Source organism: Monodelphis domestica, chromosome 1 (assembly GCF_027887165.1).
Source record: "Monodelphis domestica isolate mMonDom1 chromosome 1, mMonDom1.pri, whole genome shotgun sequence".
NCBI classification, from domain to species: Eukaryota; Metazoa; Chordata; class Mammalia; order Didelphimorphia; family Didelphidae; genus Monodelphis; species Monodelphis domestica.
This window is the reverse complement of record NC_077227.1, coordinates 392,371,116-392,391,515: the sequence shown is the minus strand read 5'-3', so window position 1 is coordinate 392,391,515 and position 20,400 is coordinate 392,371,116. Positions and strand designations below refer to the sequence as shown.

Below are 20,400 nucleotides of genomic sequence, written 5' to 3'. Positions count from 1 at the left end.
TCAGATTAAGAATTAATCAGAGCTACTGGAAAGACCTCCAAGAATTGACACAGAGTGAAAGGAGCAGAACCAGGAGAAAATTATACACAGAGACTAATATAGTATGGCACAATGGAATGTAATAGACTTTTCTACTAGCAGCAATGCAAGATCCAGGAAAATTCTGAGGGACTTATGAGAGAGCGCTATCCACATCCAGAGAAAGAACTGTGGGAGTAGAAACGCAGAAGAAAAACATATGATGCATAACATAGTTTGATGGGGATATGATTAGGGTTTTGATGTTAAAAGATCACTCTACTGCAAATATGAATAACATGAAAATAGGTTTTGAACAATGAGACATGTATAACTCAGTGGAAAGCTTGTCAGCTTTGGGAGGGGGGAGGAAAGAATGGGGGTGTATATGTGCAGAATCATGAATCATGTAACCATGAAAAAAATATTCTAAATTAAAAAAAAAACCAAACAAACCTAATCAGAGCTAAATTATTAGTGTTCAGCAGTCCCCTCTACCTGGGTAGAGAACACTGTAAGAAATTCCTAGAAAGGCAGAATTCCTAAAAACAGTATCAGCAAGGGTGTATATTCTCTTGATGAATGCTTCTGGATCAAATCTGAGGTTTCACATACCACACTCCTCTTGGCTGTGTCCTCCAAGGACTGGATGACTTTTAGTCTTTGCTTGAATCGCATCTGTTCAATGTCATCTGACCTTAAACTGCTAAATTTCTAGAAAAAAAAAAAGTCAATTAAATACCTCAAGAGAAAAACATGTCAGCTCTCATATGCCAACATCCAGGTCAGTTAATCAGAATGTATATACAGTTGTTAAAGTTAAAACTAGTGTGATTCCTGACCTCATAGGAAGTTTTAAGGAGTTCAAAAATATCGATTTCAGGAGGAGGTTCATCCCCACTGGTAAGTAAGGCATGTAGGTGTGGGATAGGTGGAGAAACACTCTGCTTATTCACCACATTATCCAGGTATCTGTGATTAAGGAGAGGGAAAACAGTCATCAGTTTAGAAAATAGTGAGAATGACAGACAAAAAATCAAATGGAAAAAGCTCCTTTGGGGGCCTATCTTTGGCTACTCACTTATTTTTCATATATGCTCATGAAATGTACATGTCTTAATGTTCAAGTAGACTACTGGGAGCCCTTCACTGGGTTGGAGACATCTTCCTTCTGAGTCAGAGAATTCCAGTGCTTCATGACACTCTTGGAAATTTAAAATGCAACAAATAGCCTGTAACTCTAGTTTAGCTCCATTTGCTTGTTGAACCATTTTTGGTTCAAGGAAACCCTGCTGCTTTGTCTCTAGGATGATGAAGGTAGGGATAAAACACACAACTTGGACAGTGGCCACCTATCTCCATTCAAGCAATCCAGAAATGGACTGCTAGGGATACTTTAAGGCCCTAGCAAGACTGGGTTCCTGGGAGATAGTGACACATATTGCTGAACACAGCTGGAAGAAGTCATGCAACTGAGCCAAGTCAACTACAAACTTATGTTACTTAATCTTAATTAGACTTTTCACCATAGCAAAGCAATCCTTTCATTCCTCCCAAACGAATTCTTTCCTCCATTCTCAATAGCAGCTGTCCTAAACCCTTAGCTCTCTCTTTTGGCATATCTCATGATATGCCATCTCCCTCAGAGCTGAGAGGTTGGCCTCATATTTTACTGAGAAAGAGGCCAGTTGCCATCAGCTCCTTCTTTCACTGTCTATCTCCTTGACATGATTTCTTATCTTCTACTTTACTTTAATCTCTGATAAAGAGGATGCTCCTTTCCTTGCTAAGATCAGCCCCTCTACACACTGTTTTTTTTGTTTTTTTTAATCCTTACCTTCCATTTTAGAATCAATAGTAAGAATCCTTTCCAAGGGAGAAGAGTAGTAAGGGCTAGGCAAGGGGGGCGGGGGGTGGGTTAAGTGACTTGCACAGGGTCACTCAGCTAGAAAGTGTCTGAGGTCAAATATGAACCCAGGACCTCCTGTCTCTAGGCCTGGCTCTCAATCTATTGAGACACCTAGCTGTCCCTTACATATACTTTTATCTCTTTTCCTTCTATCTCCAGGATATTGTTCCCATGATCTTCCTCTGGCCCAGTCTTTAAACTTTCCCTTGCTACTAGTTTCTTTCCTATTATCTACAAAGATTCCCAAGTCTCATCTTGGGAAAAACAAAGACAAAAACAAAAACTTCACTTGATACTACCATCCTCTTAGGCTATGTTCACTGTGAATGAGCTGGAAAAAGCTATTGTGAGTTCTTGCTTCTACTTGCTTTCCTCTCGTTTACTCACTTACTCATTGCAATATGACTTTCAACAGATACTACTCTTTCCAAAGTTAAAAAGGGTTTTTAACTGTCCAATCAGATAGTCTTTCTTCAATCCTCATCCTACTTGACCTCTGTGGCATTTAGCACTGCAGACTATCTTCTCCTAGCAAGAATCTTTCTTGCATCGTTGTAGTCATGACACTGTTCTCTTGGCTCTCCTTTCTGCCTCCCAAGTAGTCTCCCTGAAGCACATGTCTGGCCATCACCTTATCCTCCTCAATAAACTCCACGATCAAATAGAAAATCCTCTTGTGGCATTTAAAGTTCTTTATATCTTAGCTTCTTTCTATCTTTTCAGTCTCTCTACACTTTCCTCCCCTATGATTTTTAGTTGCCAATTGCACAGGTCTTCTTGCTGTTCTGCTCACACAACATTCTACCTCCTGACTCAATGCTTTTTCTTTTTTAACTCCTTACTTTCTGTCTTAGTATCAATTCCAAGGCAGAAGATTGGTAAGGGCTGGGCAATGTGAGTTAAGTGACTTGCCCAGGGTACACAGGAAGTGTGAGGACAGATTTGAACCCAGGCCCTCCTCACTCTAGGTCTGGCTCTCTATCCACTGTGCCACCTAGCTGCATTGATTCAGTGCCTTTTTACTGGCTGTTCCTCATGACTGGAATGCTCTCTCTCCTCCTCTCCATTTTCTAGTTTCCTTCAAGCCTCAACTCAGGGATCTTTTCTGCAAGATTCCTTCCTAGTCTCACTTCTACCCCTCCAACTATTAATGTCTTCCTTCTGAACTGTATATATCATCTTGCACATACAGTTTGTGCATCTCTTCTCTCCCATTAGAACATGAGATTCTTTAGGGAAGGGACTGGATTTTTGCCTTTGAATTCCTAGTACATAGAGCAGTGAATGGTACATGTTAATGGCTTAATAAATGCTTGCTGATTGGCTGACCTGTCTGCTCATTTTCAGGTTCCTTTGCTGACTGAAATTATCAATCACATTCTGTTCCCTGACTGTGGTTATAGCTCAAGGGTCTATCTTGGGACTTCCCTTCTTTCTCCACATATTCTTGGTCACTTCATCAGCTTGTGTATTTAATATTTCTTTTTTAAATTTAAAAATTTTTTTAATTTAATATTTCTAGATAATTGACCACTGAATATATATATATATATACATACATATACATATATATATGTATATGTATGTATATCCAAGCCTAGCCTCTTTCCTGAGTTCCTGAAGCCTATTAGATATTTCAACTGGATTTCAAACACATAATGTCTAAAACTGGACTCGTTATCTTTCCCCCAAACCTATTTCTTCTCCAAATTATCCCATTACTGTCAAGGAGAAAGACAAGGAGTTACCATACTCAACTCTTCCCCCTTCCTTCCTCCATATATCTCCCCTTACTTGATGCTTCACTTAGGATCTGGAGAGTCAACCTCACACAGTACATAGATGAAGAAGAGTGGCTGGTGTTCCCTCCTACAACTTTTATTTCCCACTGCTACCATCCAATACACCAGGTAATCAAGGCTCTCTACAATCGGATTCTACCCTGTTTCCCTACTCTCATGCCTTATATTTCCCCCTACATATATGTGCTATCCCAACAGGATCACCCCCAACAAGCCTCACCTTCTCCTATTTTTGTACCTTTGCTCAATATTTTTTATGCTTGGAATGCCCTCCATCTTCTTCTGCCTATTAGTTCTTTATATCCAAATTCTATCTTCTCCAGGAAACCTGCCCTGGTTCCCCTGTCAGTAATGACATTCCTGTTTTGACTTCACCTATTATTTTTATCTATACTTCTCTTATTATGTAATGCTGCATATATTGTATTAGTTATCTAATCTTTGGGCCTGTATCCCTTCACTAGATTGTTGGCTCCATGAAAGCAGGAAATGTACTTTGCCTAAACTTTACATCTTTCTTATTGCCTGATCTGTGTTTTGCACAGCAGATACTTAATCAATGTTTGCTGAATAAATGCCTAAGGGTATATAAGGCTGCTATGTTCCCCTAAAAGAACATATTCCCGGGGGCAGCTGGGTAGCTCAGTGGATTGAGAGTCAGACCTAGAGATGGGAGGTCCTAGGCTCAAATCTGGCCTCTGACACTTCCCAGCTGTATGACCCTGAGCAAGTCACTTAACCACTTTAACCAATACACAATACTGATTTCCAAGATGGAAGGTAAAGGTTTAAAAACCAAACCAAAACAAAAAACAACAAAAAACCCCATATTCCTTCCCAATGGTTTGCTTTCTAAAAGCAGTACACTCAGGCAAGTGTGGGGCCTAAGGAGTATTAGTAAACAATTTGAAGAATCATGAAATGTTAGAGATGAAAGAGGTGTTAGAGATGATCTACTCTGACCCCCATTTTATTTTGTCCTTCTATCAAACAATTATTACAATGACATTCATTAGCCTTCAGAAGGGGCCTATGAAGTCACCTAGTCCAATTTACTCAAATGCCAGACAAGGAAATTGAGGTCCAAAAGGTTTAGTGACCTGGCCAAAGTCACAGAGGTAGTCAGTGGCAGAGCTTGGATCTAAATGCAGGTTACTCTTTTTCATCTCAAACATTCTGGCCACTTAAAGTCAATCTAAATTCTAAACTACCTGTTTAAATCAAATGCCATACAAAAATGAGCCGTGATTTAGGAGGAAAAAGGATTTGACTTTTTCTTTATCTATTTTGTCTAGTATTCAAAACACTTTTCACTACTACTGTTCACAGGGATGTCAGCTTTCCATCTATAGGAACTGCTACCGGACATGTGATTTTTTAATAATTTCATCATTTTGCCAAAATTCCATTATATACTACTGTCATTGAGAGGGTCTACAAAGGTAGAAATAAAGGCATTTTATTATGTTATTTTTTTCTCCTTGTTGTACCTCTATCAGACTCTGAATGTGACAGAACTTAGGATGCTACAAAATCACATAAACTAGAGTGGAGTCATTACTCAGGCAGCTCTGACCTAAAAGGAGCCCATGCCTTTTTCATAGCTCATACTGCTCATTAGACCAGCTTCCTGAATGCTACTTCTAACATTCCTAGAAATTAAAATTGCCCCATCCACTCTAACCATTCCTCCCACCCTGCCCAATCAGACCCAAACAAACTACGTAGTCATCCTTTTTTGCTCAGGCTTGAAAACTATGCCCTGCCCAAGGAACAAGGCTGCTACCAGTTCAGGGTCTCTCTCTCTGCTCAGAATAGGTACTGAATCGTCTTTTCTTTCTTCCTTTCATTTTTAAAATATCTCTGTCACTTCCAGTGACTCCTCCCCTCAATTCCTGGAACCTTCCTGTGTAATAAGAAGGATTGTTGAACAAAATGTATCAACCCATTCTCTGCACACCCATGAGGAGGGTGACATGCTTCACCTAGTCAAAATACAAGTGAACCATGAATCACCTGCCCAGAACTGTCATGGCTTCACCTTCATCACTGCAATTCAATAGTTGCTCCATGTTGGCATCAAGGATGGCCAAGGAGACCTGCAAAATGAGCTTGATCCCCTCATAGAAGAAACAGTCGACGATGACCACTGCACTTTCAAAGGGCATGACACTAAGGAAGAGAGTAAGGAACCAGGAGAGCGAGATGGTTGAAATAACCCCAAGGTCTTGCATCTTCTCTGAGAGTTGAGGCAAGAATTCCCTTGTGAGTTCTTCGAAGATGCCTTGGTCTACAAGGGCACCTGAAAGGGAAGAAAAGGAAGCATATGATGAGCCAGATGATCCTTCACCTTCTCTGTGAACCTGCATTAAAGATATTCTTATTTTTGCCAAAATCATTTATAATCTATTATGATGGAATGAAACTCCATGAATTTGGGGCCCCTTAATTACAATTATTCATAGTAATATTAAAATGGTTTTCTTCCTTATCAATATTTTTTCCTTTCTTTGGTATAAATATTCATTTCCCCCCTATAACTATTTCAGTTCCTCATGGCAGCTAGATGGTGCAATAGATTGAGCACTGGGCCTGGAGCCAAGAACTTGAAATCTGGCTCAGATACTTACTAGCTGTGTTGACCCTGTGCAAGTCATTTAGTTTCTGTTTGCCTCAGTTTCTTCATCTGTAAAATAGGAATCAGATTCCCTACCTTTCAGGGTTGTTTTGAGAAGCAAATGAGAAAATATGTATATTTCATATCTCCACAATGTTCAATATAAGAATTCAGTTTTTAGGCTGATAGAAATTGGCCTCAACAGTTCCTATTTTTTTAAAAAAGGAGTTATAGCTAACCATTTTTATTAACAATTGCTAACTTAATGTATTATGTGTGTATTTGGCATTTTGTTAGATACTATGGAGGGAGATTCTATCACTAATAACTTCCTTTAATATCTCACTGTAGTATAGAGGAAATCATGAGTTTTCAAGGGCTAGGCTAGTGGATTTAACCTTAGGCAGGAACTTGTATATGGCAAAGGTTTTGAGAATGGGTTTGACAATGAACTCTATCATCCAAGAACCAGTTGAATGAGTTCTGGCCATAGGGTGATGAATTTTTCCACCATAAAAACTCTTGAAGACTAAGTCCTAGAGGAGTATGTTGTATAGAGAATTCCTAAGTCAGTGAAATCATAACTCTTTAAGGTACTATAATATGGATAGTTTATTAACATAATTAACATAATAAGCACCCCTGACATTTGTATGAGGCTTTGTGGTTTTCAATATTCTTTTTCTTCTAGGATCTTTCTTGACCCTCATACAAGTCCATGAGAAAAGCAGGGCAGCGAATGCTTGCCCTGACAGATAAAGATAATGAGGATTGGAGAGATGAATAATTTGCAAATTTCAGCAGTGGGACCAGAATTCAGGTCTTCTAATTGCCCTTATAGCAATTTTCCTTTTAAAACACTTGTGCTTTTCTTATTATTCAGTAACATGACAGCTTTGGGTCAACTCACCTACCACCCTGGTGTTGTAGTAGTCAGGCAGCATCCGCTCACAGAGCGCCACCAGCAGCCAGAAAGCCTCTTCCTCATTGCCGTACAGAAGAAGCACTGACGTCACAATGTTCATAGCCTATGAACAGTCCCACCAGGACAGATGCAATATGGCACAGAGAACAAATAGCATTGGAAACTGGGAGCTCCTATTTCAAGCCATCAGATGGATCTCATCCTTAGCAGGGAAAGGGAACTAATGCCCTCCAAGGTCACTCTACTTCTGGGCCTGGCCCAAGACTGAATACAGTAGGCATGTCATGTTGAGGAAGTAAAGGAGAAACTTCTGAGCAAATTTATTCTGTGTCCACAATTAATTTACTTTGAGAAGGAAGCCCTCACACACATCCAAACCAGAAATGGGTGAAAGATATTACTTTAATATGAAGGACAATAATGTATTTTTCTAATCTTTCTTTGTGTTGGGACATACTCGGTCTTGTCTAAATCTTGTCAGAGGTTGTCTGCTTCCTAAGAACAGTGGATTGGAATGGACGGGGGCTCTTCTGCAGTCTCTGGTACAAACTACAGAGTTGCCTCGGAGTCTGAGAGGTCACAGGGGACTTTCTAGCTCTAGCTATCCCAGCAAAAGCCTGTCAAATTGATAATGTCTAACCTGGCAGTATCCAATAGTTGGGTTTCGGTAAGCATAAGCTGTTAGCACTCGCCGGAGGGCAGCAATGCCCATCGCATTCTGAAAGGCTGGATGCTCAGGCATGGAACGGTGCAGATCTCGCTCAATTTCTTCGGCAGCAACACTTTGCTTGCCCATAGATTTCTCCACCAACTCAGAGTAGTATCCAGGGTGGGTCACCATCTCATTCCATGCTCCTATAGTGAGTAAACACATGGCACTGGCTGACATTCTCAGAGGAGATTTATGCCTAGGGGCTTAATTAAAATGTCAGGCTAAAGAGTTTGCAGAAAATAAGTGGTCAATTCCAGTAGGGACTGCAGTGCCTTATTTCTTAGGTTCCAGAATTTCAAGAGCTACTAAAAATTAAAAGCAATGAAGAAGAGTGGAGTGTGCAGGCCCTCAACAAGAAACTGGTATATGAGGCTACCTTCCCCTGCCTCGTCTTCATTCCTCATTCTAGAGGAGTTACCTTGTAGCAGAGTAAATGTCCTGACTTAAAGGACCCTCCAGAATAAGAGAACTACAGTTGGGCAGCAGTGGTGATATAGTAGCTATAGTAGCTCACCTGAGAACAGGAGCCAGAGTTCTCCCCGGAGGTTCTCAGGGATGCCTTTTAAGACCAGCTCCCGGGTCTTTGCTGTACGATACATGCACATGCCACGTCCATACTCAAAGAAATGAATATTCCAAGATTCTTCTTTCATCTTCTCCTTTGCCTTACAGAAAAGAATGTTGTTTGTACTTGTGTACTCCAGAGGCCTTAGGTGGATATATTAGGCCAAAGTAATATACTCAGAAAGCCTCATTTATTGCTAAATAAATTATCTATGAAACACACACCCTCTCTCTCAAACTATAAACTAAAGTACTAATAGTTAAAAAGTATATGCTTAGTGAGTTGAAAGAGGGCATCGACTGCAATTCCTTATTACTTAGTGTGAAAAAATCAGGGAACAAGCTAATTCTGCCCAATTTACAGTCTGGTTTGGGATAGGAACATCAAGGCCCTATAGGTTATGGTAAAGAAATACTAATGGAGCAAAGGGGTAGGACATCTGTATCTGTTCCCAATGATACCATTAGCTTCTTTCCTTCTTGAGAACTCAACATTCACTCAAATTCTGAATCATTTTTTTTAAACCCTTACCTTCTAGCTTAGAATTGACACTAAGTATTGGTTCCAAGGCAGAAGAGTAGTAAGGGATAGGCAATTGGCGTTAAGTGACTTGCCCCAGGTCACTCATCTAGAAAGTGTCCGAGTCTAAATTTGAGCCCAGGACCTCCAGTCTTCAGGCCTGGCTCTCTGACCACTTAGATATCTAGCTGCCTCAAATTTTTGATTTCTTAACTACAATAGAGAGTCTTACCTCCTTGGGCCCAAGAAACTCTATGGATGAGTTTTTTTGAAAAAGTTTGAGAAGTCCATGAGAAGCAGTTGGAGCCTCTTCCAGGAAGGAGGTCAGGGAACTGCTAAGTGTGGAGGATGGGCTGGCAGGTAGATCACTGCCCTCCTGAGGAAAAGATAGAACAGATTAAAAAAAGCTTATATTTATCTTATATATCTTATCTGTTAGTCTGATTGTACTGACTAGTCAAAGACTTTATTTTCCAAAGGCCAGCCATTAACATGGTAGCCTTCACTTTTTAAAATCTTATTTTTAAATTCTGAAATTAAACACTAAAAAAATGCATTTCTATACACACAGAACCAAAAAAAATTTCTCTAAGCAACTATGAGCAAGTATTTCATACTGCTTGTTAATTTTTTAAAAGAATAAAATAAATCTTATATAATTCTTACAAACTTTCTTTTCTTTGTACTGTATTAATGTTTTTTAAATTAAATTTTATTTTTTGATCTTCATTTTCTCTTTTTCTTTCCCCTTATTTGAGAAATCAAGAAAAACAAAATTTGTTACAACGAATAGTCAAGCAAAACAAATTCCTGCATTGATCACCCTTAACTCCTCACACTTTGAAAAGTATGTCTCAATCTGTATTCTGAGTTCATCATCTCTCTATTGGGGGTGGGTGGCATGTTCAGCTTGTGTCCTCACTATGTTTATCAGTTCCTAAAAATGTTTCCAGGTAGTTTTTCTTTACAAAATTGCTACTATATAACTCATTTTCCTGATTTTGCTCACTCTGCTCTGCATCAATTTATACAAGTCTTCCCAGGTTTCTCTGAAACCATCTTTAATAATATTTCAATAGCTTACTTTTTGGGGATACCACTATCATTAATTTCCCAATTCCCTATACCCCCCCATGCCTCAATTTAAAGAAATAAAGGAAAAAGAGTCATAACAAATTAGTGTAGTCATGCAAATGTATATATGTATATATGTGTGTGTGTATATCCAGCACCTGTAAGGAGATGAATAACATTTCCCCATATGTCCTCCAGAAACATGGGTTTATTACTACTTTGTTCAGAGTTCTTAATTCTTCCAAAGTTATTTTTCTTCACAAAGGTGTTTGTTTCTTTGAATGAACTGTTCTCCTATTTGTGCTCATTTCACTCTGCATCAATTCCTAACCACGATATTTTGAAATTATCTTTTACCTTTTCTTATAGAACAATAGCATCCTATCCCATTCATATACCACCAGTTGTTTAGTCATTCTTCAAAAGCCTATTGTCTGATTGGCAATCTTATTGCATTCCTATCAGACAATGGATTCTATTTTCTTTTTTCCTCCTTTTAATCTCTCCTTCAAGATCATGAAGCTTACTTTTTTTAAACCTCCTTCCTACTCCTGCATGTTCCCCTTTTAGTTTGATGTATTTTTACCCCAAATTCTTTTGTGTGTGTCTGTAATGTGTGTTTAACCCTCTGCCTGTTTCAGAGAAAAGGGAGATTTATATGATGCCCACTCCCTCCATTTACATACTTTTCGGAAGCACCACAATTATGAGAAATAACCAGTTCCATCTCCTATCTTCTTGAATGTATTTTTCTATTTTCTTTCTCTTCTTCAAACCCTCTGAACAGAACCATTCTTTCCACTCTAGCCTCTATTTTTCTTCTTTACCTCTTTCTGTACCCTATGAAGATATTAAGGTTCTGAAGGGACACTTGGTTCAATTTCCCTAATTAGAATGTTAGCATTACTTCATCTAATTGCTCAAATACATTTATGTACTTTTTTAGGTTTTTTTCTGGACTTCTGTTTGTATTTCAGAGTTTTCAGTGACTCTTTTCATTGTAAATACTTGAAAGTCTTCTATTTCATTAAAGGTGTAATTTTTTCCCCCTCTATAGGATTATGTTTAGCTTTGCAGGGTTTATTGTAAACTACCTTTTATAATACTGTATTCCCAGATTTCTTCTTGCTTACAATAGAAGCTGCGAGGTCTTTTGTGATCCTGACTATGGTTCTTTGGTACCCCAACTGGTTATTTATGGATGTTTGAAATTTTTTTTCTTTGATGAAGGAGCCCTGAATTTTGGCTGATATTCCTGGGACTTTTCCTATTGTAGTTCCTTTCAGAGGTAATGGCAGATTCTTTCCATCTTCACTTTGCCATTAGGATTCTACTATGTCTACAGATTTTTGTTTATGGTTTCTTGAAATATGGTGTCCAGGAATTTTTTACTTTGATCATGACTTTCAGGAAGTTCAGTGATTATTTTCAATAACCCACCTTACACTGTTTACAGTTCTACTATCTTGGATATTAGCTTTCTTATAGTTTCTTTTAATATTTCTTGCTATCTCATGGAGTCACTGATTTGTTTGACCTTTTTTGATTTTCAGAAATTCCATGATTACTACTTTCTCACCTAAATTTCTTATTGTCTTTTCAGTTCTTTCAAGAGTTTTTAATGTCATTTTAAAAATATTGCTTCATTTTTCTAAGTTCAGATATTCCTAGTGGGAAATGCATTTTTTCTTTCATTCTTTCTTTTAATATTTACTGTTATAGAATTAAAAGTGCAATAAATTTTTGATACTGGTTGGTGTTTCTTTGATTTACTCATCTTTTTAGTTTTAGTTCCTAAATTAAGGTTTTATTTCAGGACCAAGCTCAGGCCCCTCTTGCCCTTTTTGGCAGAGTGGTCAGCACTGTTTAGTGTTTCCCTGAGTCTCTTGGGTTCTTCTGATGACCTCTACCATCTCTTAGAAGTTCAGTGTTGGATATTTAAGGTTCTTTCAACACCTCAAGGTGGAGCATTGTGAAGATGGGATTAACTCTCCCCTGCCCATTTTTTAGATTTAATCACTAGAAGCATATATACCCCAATTATCCTTAAGTATGTCTGTGATCCACGTATGCAATAGTGGGTGATGAATCAAAATTGACTACCATAAAAAGTCATTCTGATGTGAGTAAAAATTTATGGCAATAACATTCTTAAAATTTAGTCCAAACCTTTGATTTTTACCCCTTACAGCATTAAGGACCTATGGATATATGCTGTCCCACTGGTTGCTGCTCCTGTTCTCTAGGGCTACAATGGTCCCCATCCTGGGGCTTTCTCTGTATTACTTTTTGTTCTTGCTGCTTTCAATCACAGAGTCTTGCAGGTTATATGATTAGAGCTATAAAAAGTAGAATGGGCTATCTTGGAATGTAGTGACTTCATGAAGTCTGCAAGTACAGGCAGAAATGACTCAGAGATATAGTAGAGAGAATTTTTACTCAAGGACAAGTTGAATAAGATGTCAAATAAATTATCTTCCAACTTGAGATTCTATGATTCAACTCAATAGTCTACAAAGGCTTCTTGTTGACCAATGAATCGAATCTGAAAAAAAGTTCTGTTATTCCCTAAAAAAATCTTTGACTAGGTTTAAGTTGGTCTCCTCACTCTCCCCTGGTCACACCAGACTAGGTTATTCCTGCCTTTTTGCCTTTTCTCAGGATACAGCTGCTTCCTGAGACTGCCTTCTTTAATAAATACTGAGGTAAAGGTATTTTAAATCTTTGGTTAAACTACTACCTTGTCATGTTTTCTGTTTAGACGGTGTTTCAAAAACCTCATAATGCAATCATTCCTGATCCAAGTTTATACTGATTCTGCTTTAGAACCATTGTTAATCGATATGATCAAGAAGTACTTAATATGGAAATCTTGCCACTGTATGTGCATACCAATACATACAGTAGCTGTTCATACCCATCAGGAGAGGGGATGGGGCACTGAAAATTCCTGGTTACTTTATCGCAACTCAACTAATTAGCAGAAAGAAGAAAAGAACTTCAAGTGTAGAAAATGTCATGAGCAAATGAAAAACAGTAGCACCAAAAGAGTATCCTGGATTTAGAGCAGAAAGCATAAGTTAAAAATTATGGAAGATAAAGTTGGAATGAGGTCTCTTGATGGAAAGCCTTCAATGCCTTTGAAATTACCCAACAGGTGAGGAGAAGAGAATTTTTTTTTTTACTAAGGGCAATTAATCTTTAGGAAAAAAATGAAGGCCACCTACAGTTTAAAAAGCAACTAAACTAAGGTATTATTTTTAAGGAGAGAAGAAAATGAAAAGATCAACTTACCTGCTTGTAAAAATGAATTTGAAATGAAAATTGAATTTGAATATGAAAAAGAATTTAAATATATATCAAGTTTTGTTTTCAACTCACCTCCTGTGCTGGGTCCATGACCCCGGCCTTCTCTCTATTTCCATGTGTCTTCTTAGCTGATGTTTTCTGAAGGAAATCAGAGATTCTTTGGACCAAAAAATCTCGATCCTTCAGATTGGCAAACAAGAAGGTCATTTTACTTTTTGTGCTAATTGACAGTGGGCTAGGTAACACGCTGGAACTGTCAGCTTTTTCGACCACTGTCACCTGCAAAAGAAGAGGTATAATGCTCCATGATTCCTTCTTGAGCTTCAGAAGCTAAAATCACTCTTAGAACTGACTATTAAAGATATAGTGCATGATCAGGAGTTCCAAAGTCTTTCCTCCTCTCAAAACGGCCTGAATTTGGAAGCTGTCCTCTCTTGGAATCTCCCAAGAAGCTTCTTTTATGTAGAAAAGTACATCTCAGGCAATCTAGCTGTAGCCAGAGAAATGCTCTCATCCCTCTAGATAGGAAATTAGATGGGTCCTCTTACTTTGTGGCTCTTCACCATATCTAGAATGTTCCCCATCCTTGTTGCTGTCGTTTTGAATCCCAGACATCCTTTATGACTAAGATCACGTGCTACCTTCCACAAGAGGCCTTTCCTTGTGCCCTCAGCTTCTAATTTCTTTCCCTCTAAGCTAATCTATACATGTTCAAGGTTTATTTTGGATCTCTCTATATATGTTGTCTACCTCATCAGAATAAAAAGTTCTTTGGATCTTTTTTTCTTTTCTTTTTTATTTCTAGCACTTGGCATAATGCCTGGCATTACACTTAATTAATATTCCCAAGATTTCCCATGTCTAACATATTAGTCTTAAATAGAATTAATCTTATTTCTATCACAAAATGAATAAAAATAAAATATTTAAGTCTTATTGCCATAATTTACAAATAATTACTAGGGCATCTAAGTGGATGAAGTGACAGGTCTGGAGTCAGGAAGACTTAAGTTCAATCAGTCTCAGATACTTAGCAAGTCACTTAATCCTATTTATCTCAGTTTCCTCATCTGGAGAAGAAAATGACCAAAAAAACTCAAAACAAAACCCCCAAAAGGAGTAACAAAGAGATGATCATGACCTAAATGACTAAATAACAACAAATGAAGAGTTACTACAATATTTTGTATTTAAATATTAATTTGTAGTCAAGGTTCTCCAAGTGTTTCATATATGCACAATTAGCTATTTGCAAGGCTTATTGGGCTTTTCAATGAGAAGTTATCATCTCAAATTTTGCTCTGAATCTCCCAATCACTAAGATGTCTTAAAATAGATCCTAGGACCCCAGGATCAGCTGGTATCTCTTTTTTATGATTTAATCTCCTCTCAGACACAGAACAGTCATTTTTGTTCTTCAAAAAGGGCCTTTCTGGCAATTTGGAATTAAATATATGTCCTTTGATCCAGCAATACCACTACTAGGTTTTTATCCCAAAGAAATAAAAAAATGGGAAAGGAATGGTTTGTACAAAAATATTTATAGCTGGATTTTTTGTGGTGGCAAAAAATTAGAAAATGAGGGGATGTCTTTGATTGGGCAATGGCTGAATAAACTGTGGTATATGGTGATAGAATGTTATTATGCTATAAGGAATTGATGGACTTCTATAAGATCCAGAAAGACCTACATGAAATGATGGAGCGAAATAAGCAGAACTAGGAGAATATTATACACAGAAACTACAACACTGTGGGATGATCAAATGTAACTGACTTTACTACTGGCAGCAATGTAATGACCCAGGACAACTCTGAGGGACTTAGGTGAAAGAACACTATCCATCTCCAGAGAAAGAACTGTGAGAGGTTCAGAAATTCAGAAGAAAACATGTGATTTATCAATTGTTTATGTGGATATGTGATTTGGGGTTTGGGTTTCATTTTATTTATTTTTATTTTTAAAAAACCCTTACCTTCCAACTTGGAAGGTTCCAAGGTTCCAAGGGAGAAGAGAGGTAAAGGCTAGGCAATGGGGGTTAAGTGACTTGCCCAGGGTCACACAGCTGGGAAGTGTCTGAGGTCAGATTTGAACCTAGGACCTCCTGTCTCTAGGCCTGGCTCTCAATTCACTGAGCTATCCAGCTGCCCCCTGGGGTTTGGGTTTTAAAAGATTACTCTTTTGCAAAAAGGAATAATATTGAAATAGGTTTTGAGAGTTAATATATGTATAACCCAGTGGAATTGCTAGTCAACTGCAGAAGGGGAGAGGAAAGACGGGAAGGGAGACAACAAGAATCATGGAGCCATAGGAAAAAAAGGGGGGGGGGGGGCCTTCCTGAAAGTCATGGAATTATCAGTCAACTAGAAAAGAAAGTCTTTGACATACTATGAGCTGCTGAAACTCATGACACAATCTTCATATAACTTTGTTATTACATATAATTGGTAAAAAAAATGATTTTTAAAAACAAAAATCCATCTGATCCACTGACTGACATGAAGGTCTCTGAGGTGTATCCCATACAATATGGCTCATAGCAAGTATCACATAGCTTTAAAAGAATGTCTCCTGCTATTTCCAAGGAACTTTATAGAATCTACCCCCATCCCTACCATAACATGCTTCCCCCCTCCATTACCCTACACGAACCTCCTAATGTCATCTAGCAGTATAAATGTCTGCTATCTTTAACTGTAATTAACAGATGAAACACAAAAAAGTTAAGTAATGACCAAAGTAGCTTGTCACAAGGAAAATCCAAATCTCCCAAGTCCTAAATGGATGCTCTTTCTAACATCTTGGCTGCTGCCATAATGTGACTGCTGACCTTGAACGTTATACTAAGATTGAAAGAAATCTTTACCTCTCTCAGTGGTATTATGAGATAACATGCCTCCTCTTCTTTGCTGGCAAAGCAAATATAATTGTTGGAGATGAACATCTGGCCAGGGATATGCATCTTATTGAATGGGGTCCACAAAGTACAATCAGTATGTCCATCCAGCCGTTCATCCTTTGGCAATCGGAAAGTTGCTCGGTAGCATTCATTTTTGGCCCTGGCATCCAGATCTCTGAATGTAGATGAGAGAAATGAAAGCACATGGGCCAAGTGTTAGCAATATTAAAATCAGTTTAAGTACTTTCAGTAAGAGCTATACTGGTGCCAGCTAATTTGACTGAGTGAATAGAGCCTGGCCTAAGGACTAAGTCCTAGGTTGAAATCTGGCCTCAGACACCTCCTAGCTATATGATCCTGGGCAAGTCACTTAGCCCCCATTGCTTAGTCTTTATTTCTTTTTTGCTTTGGAACTAATACCTAGTTTCAATTCTAAGACAGAAGGCATGGGTTAAAAAAAAAAAAAAGCTATACTGTATTCCTCTGTTGCTGGCGGCAAGATAAACTTCCGTTTACCTGACCAGGATAAAAACAATTCACATAAGTAAACGGTGGGGATATAAATGAGAAGACTGGAACTTTAACCTTTTATAAAAGGTTAAAAAACAACTTTTTGGAAAATTGACAAATTTCTTAGGAGACCCATTTTCCTTGGGAATGTAAGATGATGGGAAGGGGACTATTTAGTCCTAATAAGGATACATAGTATATGCTTCCTGCCTTCCTTATAGTGTCTAAATTCTGTACATTTGCTTTACAGATCAACATGGATAGAGATAGACAGTCCTTTTATAGTCATGGGGTCTAAAAATCAGAGATTTTTAATGAGTTGTGACCCACGGGTCCATGGTTTAGATTCATAGTCACCATCACATTTCACACTATAATCAGAGCACCCATTCCCTCAGATCTCAGTAGTTCAGTGTGGGAAAAGGATTAGGAAGGGTAGCAAAACCCTCTGAGGTTTTGAGAGTTCTGCCTCAGGGCGGAGTGGTCCTGATTGGTGAATAGTCCTGATTGGTGAATAAGTAAAGGCAAACTGACCTAACCTACTATATCTCTCTTGCTTGAATCCACACATTGCATTGCATCCAGCCAGCTCTTGTATATCTTGTCCCATCTTCCTGACACATACATACTGTTCCTTCTTCCTCTTCACATTTCTACTTCTTCTTCTGGGAACAGTAATTAAAACAATCCTATGACTACTTCTTGAACATGACAATGAACTGCTCTATGGCTCTGTTTGTTATCCCTATGATTCTCTTCTTTCCCTAATTCCCTAATAAGTGTTGAATTCTTCATTAGAATATAAGGTCCTTGAAGGGAAGGGATATCTCACTTTTGTGTTTGCACTGCTAGTGCCTAGCATACAGTAGGTAATCATTAGATGCTTTTCATTTATTCATCTAGACCAATATAGGAAGAGTCCCATGCCCAATTATAAATTGGATTATGATGATGATTATGCTGGACCCTGGCCTCTCCATGTATTTTATCTGTTTCTCTTATGTGAGAAGTGTAAAAATGGAGATTTGAATCCCAGACTTCAATTCCCAGAAGTCCTTGCTAGTTCCCAGATTGCCCTATAATCTCCCTGAGTCCTCACCTGAGTGCAAGAACACAATGGTTATTTAAACTGACTGTACTGCCTACTTGCTCTCTTCTCCTTGCTTCCTTCCAAGCACATGCATCTCCCAAGATGTAGTAAGTAAAATTGAATGGGCCTTTCAGCCCTCCTAGGCACATGCTTTCTTATTTGTATTTTTCTTTATTTCTTAATCTTTAATAAACCTCATAAAATATAATACTTTTAGCAGAGAAACTAATTTTAACCACTACAGAAGAAACATACCTTTTTAAGGCTGAGATGTTTTTGAGAGGCCTAACAGGTTTGGGGAGGGACTTGTCCTCCAGGAAGCCTTCATTGTCCAGCAGTTGACGCATGGCAATGTTGGCCAACTGCTCCATAAGCTTGAAGGTCTCATTGATGTTGAGGAACATGGAGAAATAGAGCTCCTTGTCCCTGGTGTTAACTTTGATGCACTCAGGGAATAGCAGGGTGGCATTCTTCTCCAACTCAGTTACATCCACCCACTGGACCACCAGGGTTACTGAGAACCACCAAACAAAGAAACACCAATTCAAACAGCTTTGAGAGACAGAGTAAAGAGATCAACAGAAGAAATAAGTGATCATTGACTGAATGGGAATAGAAGCCTTGGGAGGGAAAGAATTAAAAATCCCTCCTCCCTGAGGTGGGGCTTCTTTGGGCTAGAGAAGGCCCTGGATCACAGCAGCTTACCTTCTTTGCCCAAAAGGAAGGAATAGAAACAAAGGTGATTGACAGTCAGGTACAACCACCCCTGTCTGGGCACACGTCCTTTCCAGTAGCTGCAGGAATAGTAATTGACCAGCTTCTCCACTTCTGGCATTCCAAACTGTTTCCGCATCTTCAGTTCTGCTTCTTTGAATTTTCCTGGATCCTCATCTCCCTGAGGCTGCAGGTTCTTGTTCTCTTCAGCAATGATGCCCTGAAAGTGGAGAACAGAGACAGGAACTCCTACATAAAATGAATAAGGAAAGGAGCAAAAAGGAACCATTTAGGTTCTTAAAACAATAGTGGCATTAAAAAAGGAAGTAGAAATTTAAATTAGAATTTGACTAAGAAAGGTTAAGTGTTATGATCTGCCAGCAGGAAGGAGTCATTTAAACTTACTGATGAAATGAAAAAATTAGATAGAAGATGACAAAATAAAAGTAACAATAATAATTCAAGTTTAAGTCAATAAAAATCTAATATTCTCCCAGGGTGCTTAGGAGACAAGAACACACATGCTTTTCATCGCTACTAATGACACCAAGATCACTGTGCTGTCTCCTTTATTCCTTCCTGTTTTCCATTTTTCAGAAGATAGCCTATTAGAAGGATCATCTCTGTCTCTTGCCATTCTTAAATGTGAGTGAGTATTCCTCTAAGTGCTGTCTTTGGCCCTCTTCTCTTTCTACAGTTCCTTCCTTAGAGATTACATCAATTTTCATAGCTATTAATTATGTACATGATTCAAAAATCTTTATCTCCAGCCCTGACCTCTATACCCACACTCCGACTTTGTCTATAGGGCATATTTATCTGGATATCCTTCTACAAAATCCACATGCCTAAAACCAAGTCAACAATCTTTCATTCTAAGTCAGACCCCTTGCAATTTCACTATTTTTAACTGTGGTAACACCATTAACCCTAGCTACTGTGTTTTCTAAACTCTAGAGTAATATCTGACTCTTTCCTCTAGCTACTTCTCAGATCCATTCAGTTTCCAAATCCTGCTGATTTCATCTCTGGAAAATTTCTTTTTCCTTTTCTGTTTCCACTGTCATCAATTCAGGACTGAACCACCTATCTACCTGCCACATTACTACCTGCCTGGAATATTACAGTATTCTCCTAATTAGTCTTCTAGACTCTATTTTCTCCTTTTTTCAATTTACTCCCAGAAGCACTTTCCTCATGATCATGTTACTGCTCAGAAATTTTAAGTGTCTCTAGGATCCATCAAATAAAGATCAAAATCCTTTGCTCTAAATTCAAGGTCTTCCACAGTTTGCCAATACCTGACCTTTCCTATTCTCCTGTGTTCTCTATTTACTAGGAGCATTTGAACAGCAGAGTGAATAAAGTGCCGGGTCTGGTATCAGGAAGAATCATCTTCTTGAGTTCAATTTTGGCCTCAGACCCTGACTATTGGTGTGACCCTGAGAAAGTCACTTAACCCTATTTACCTTAGTTTTCTCATCTATAAAATGAGCTGGAGAAGGAAATGGCAAACCACTCCAGTATCTTTAGCAAGAAAACCACAAATGGGGTCATAAAGAGTGGGACATGACTGAAAAACTGAATAAAGACAAATGTCCTTTGAATAAGCACTCCACTTAAAAATCACTGAAATATATAAAGCATGCAATAATTCAATGAGAGGAATGGTGAAATTTCACTAGGTTTTCTTCATAACCAATGTTCAACTTTTGCTAAGAAAAAAGCAGTTAAAA

At 38.3% G+C, this 20,400-nt stretch overlaps 1 protein-coding gene across 5 annotated transcripts in view; it reads right to left on the bottom strand.

Annotated features, from left to right (window-relative positions):
- The window catches only part of TBC1D9B (TBC1 domain family member 9B), a 66,072-nt gene that overhangs the window by 26,783 nt on the left and 18,889 nt on the right, over positions 1-20,400 (bottom strand). For 4 of the 5 annotated variants that reach the window (XM_007474179.3, XM_007474180.3, XM_007474181.3 and 1 more), the window contains exons 4-14: positions 18,656-18,884; positions 18,206-18,464; positions 16,318-16,525; positions 13,523-13,729; positions 9,300-9,443; positions 8,498-8,648; positions 7,912-8,126; positions 7,257-7,374; positions 5,746-6,031; positions 861-990; positions 634-732 (exon numbers count right to left, since the gene is read on the bottom strand). In XM_007474179.3, coding sequence (XP_007474241.2) covers positions 634-732; positions 861-990; positions 5,746-6,031; positions 7,257-7,374; positions 7,912-8,126; positions 8,498-8,648; positions 9,300-9,443; positions 13,523-13,729; positions 16,318-16,525; positions 18,206-18,464; positions 18,656-18,884 — 2,046 coding nt within the window. Of the gene's footprint in view, positions 1-633; positions 733-860; positions 991-5,745; positions 6,032-7,256; positions 7,375-7,911; positions 8,127-8,497; positions 8,649-9,299; positions 9,444-13,522; positions 13,730-16,317; positions 16,526-17,399; positions 18,145-18,205; positions 18,465-18,655; positions 18,885-20,400 lie in introns of those variants that run through there. The other variant, XM_056811726.1, reaches the window with a different exon arrangement.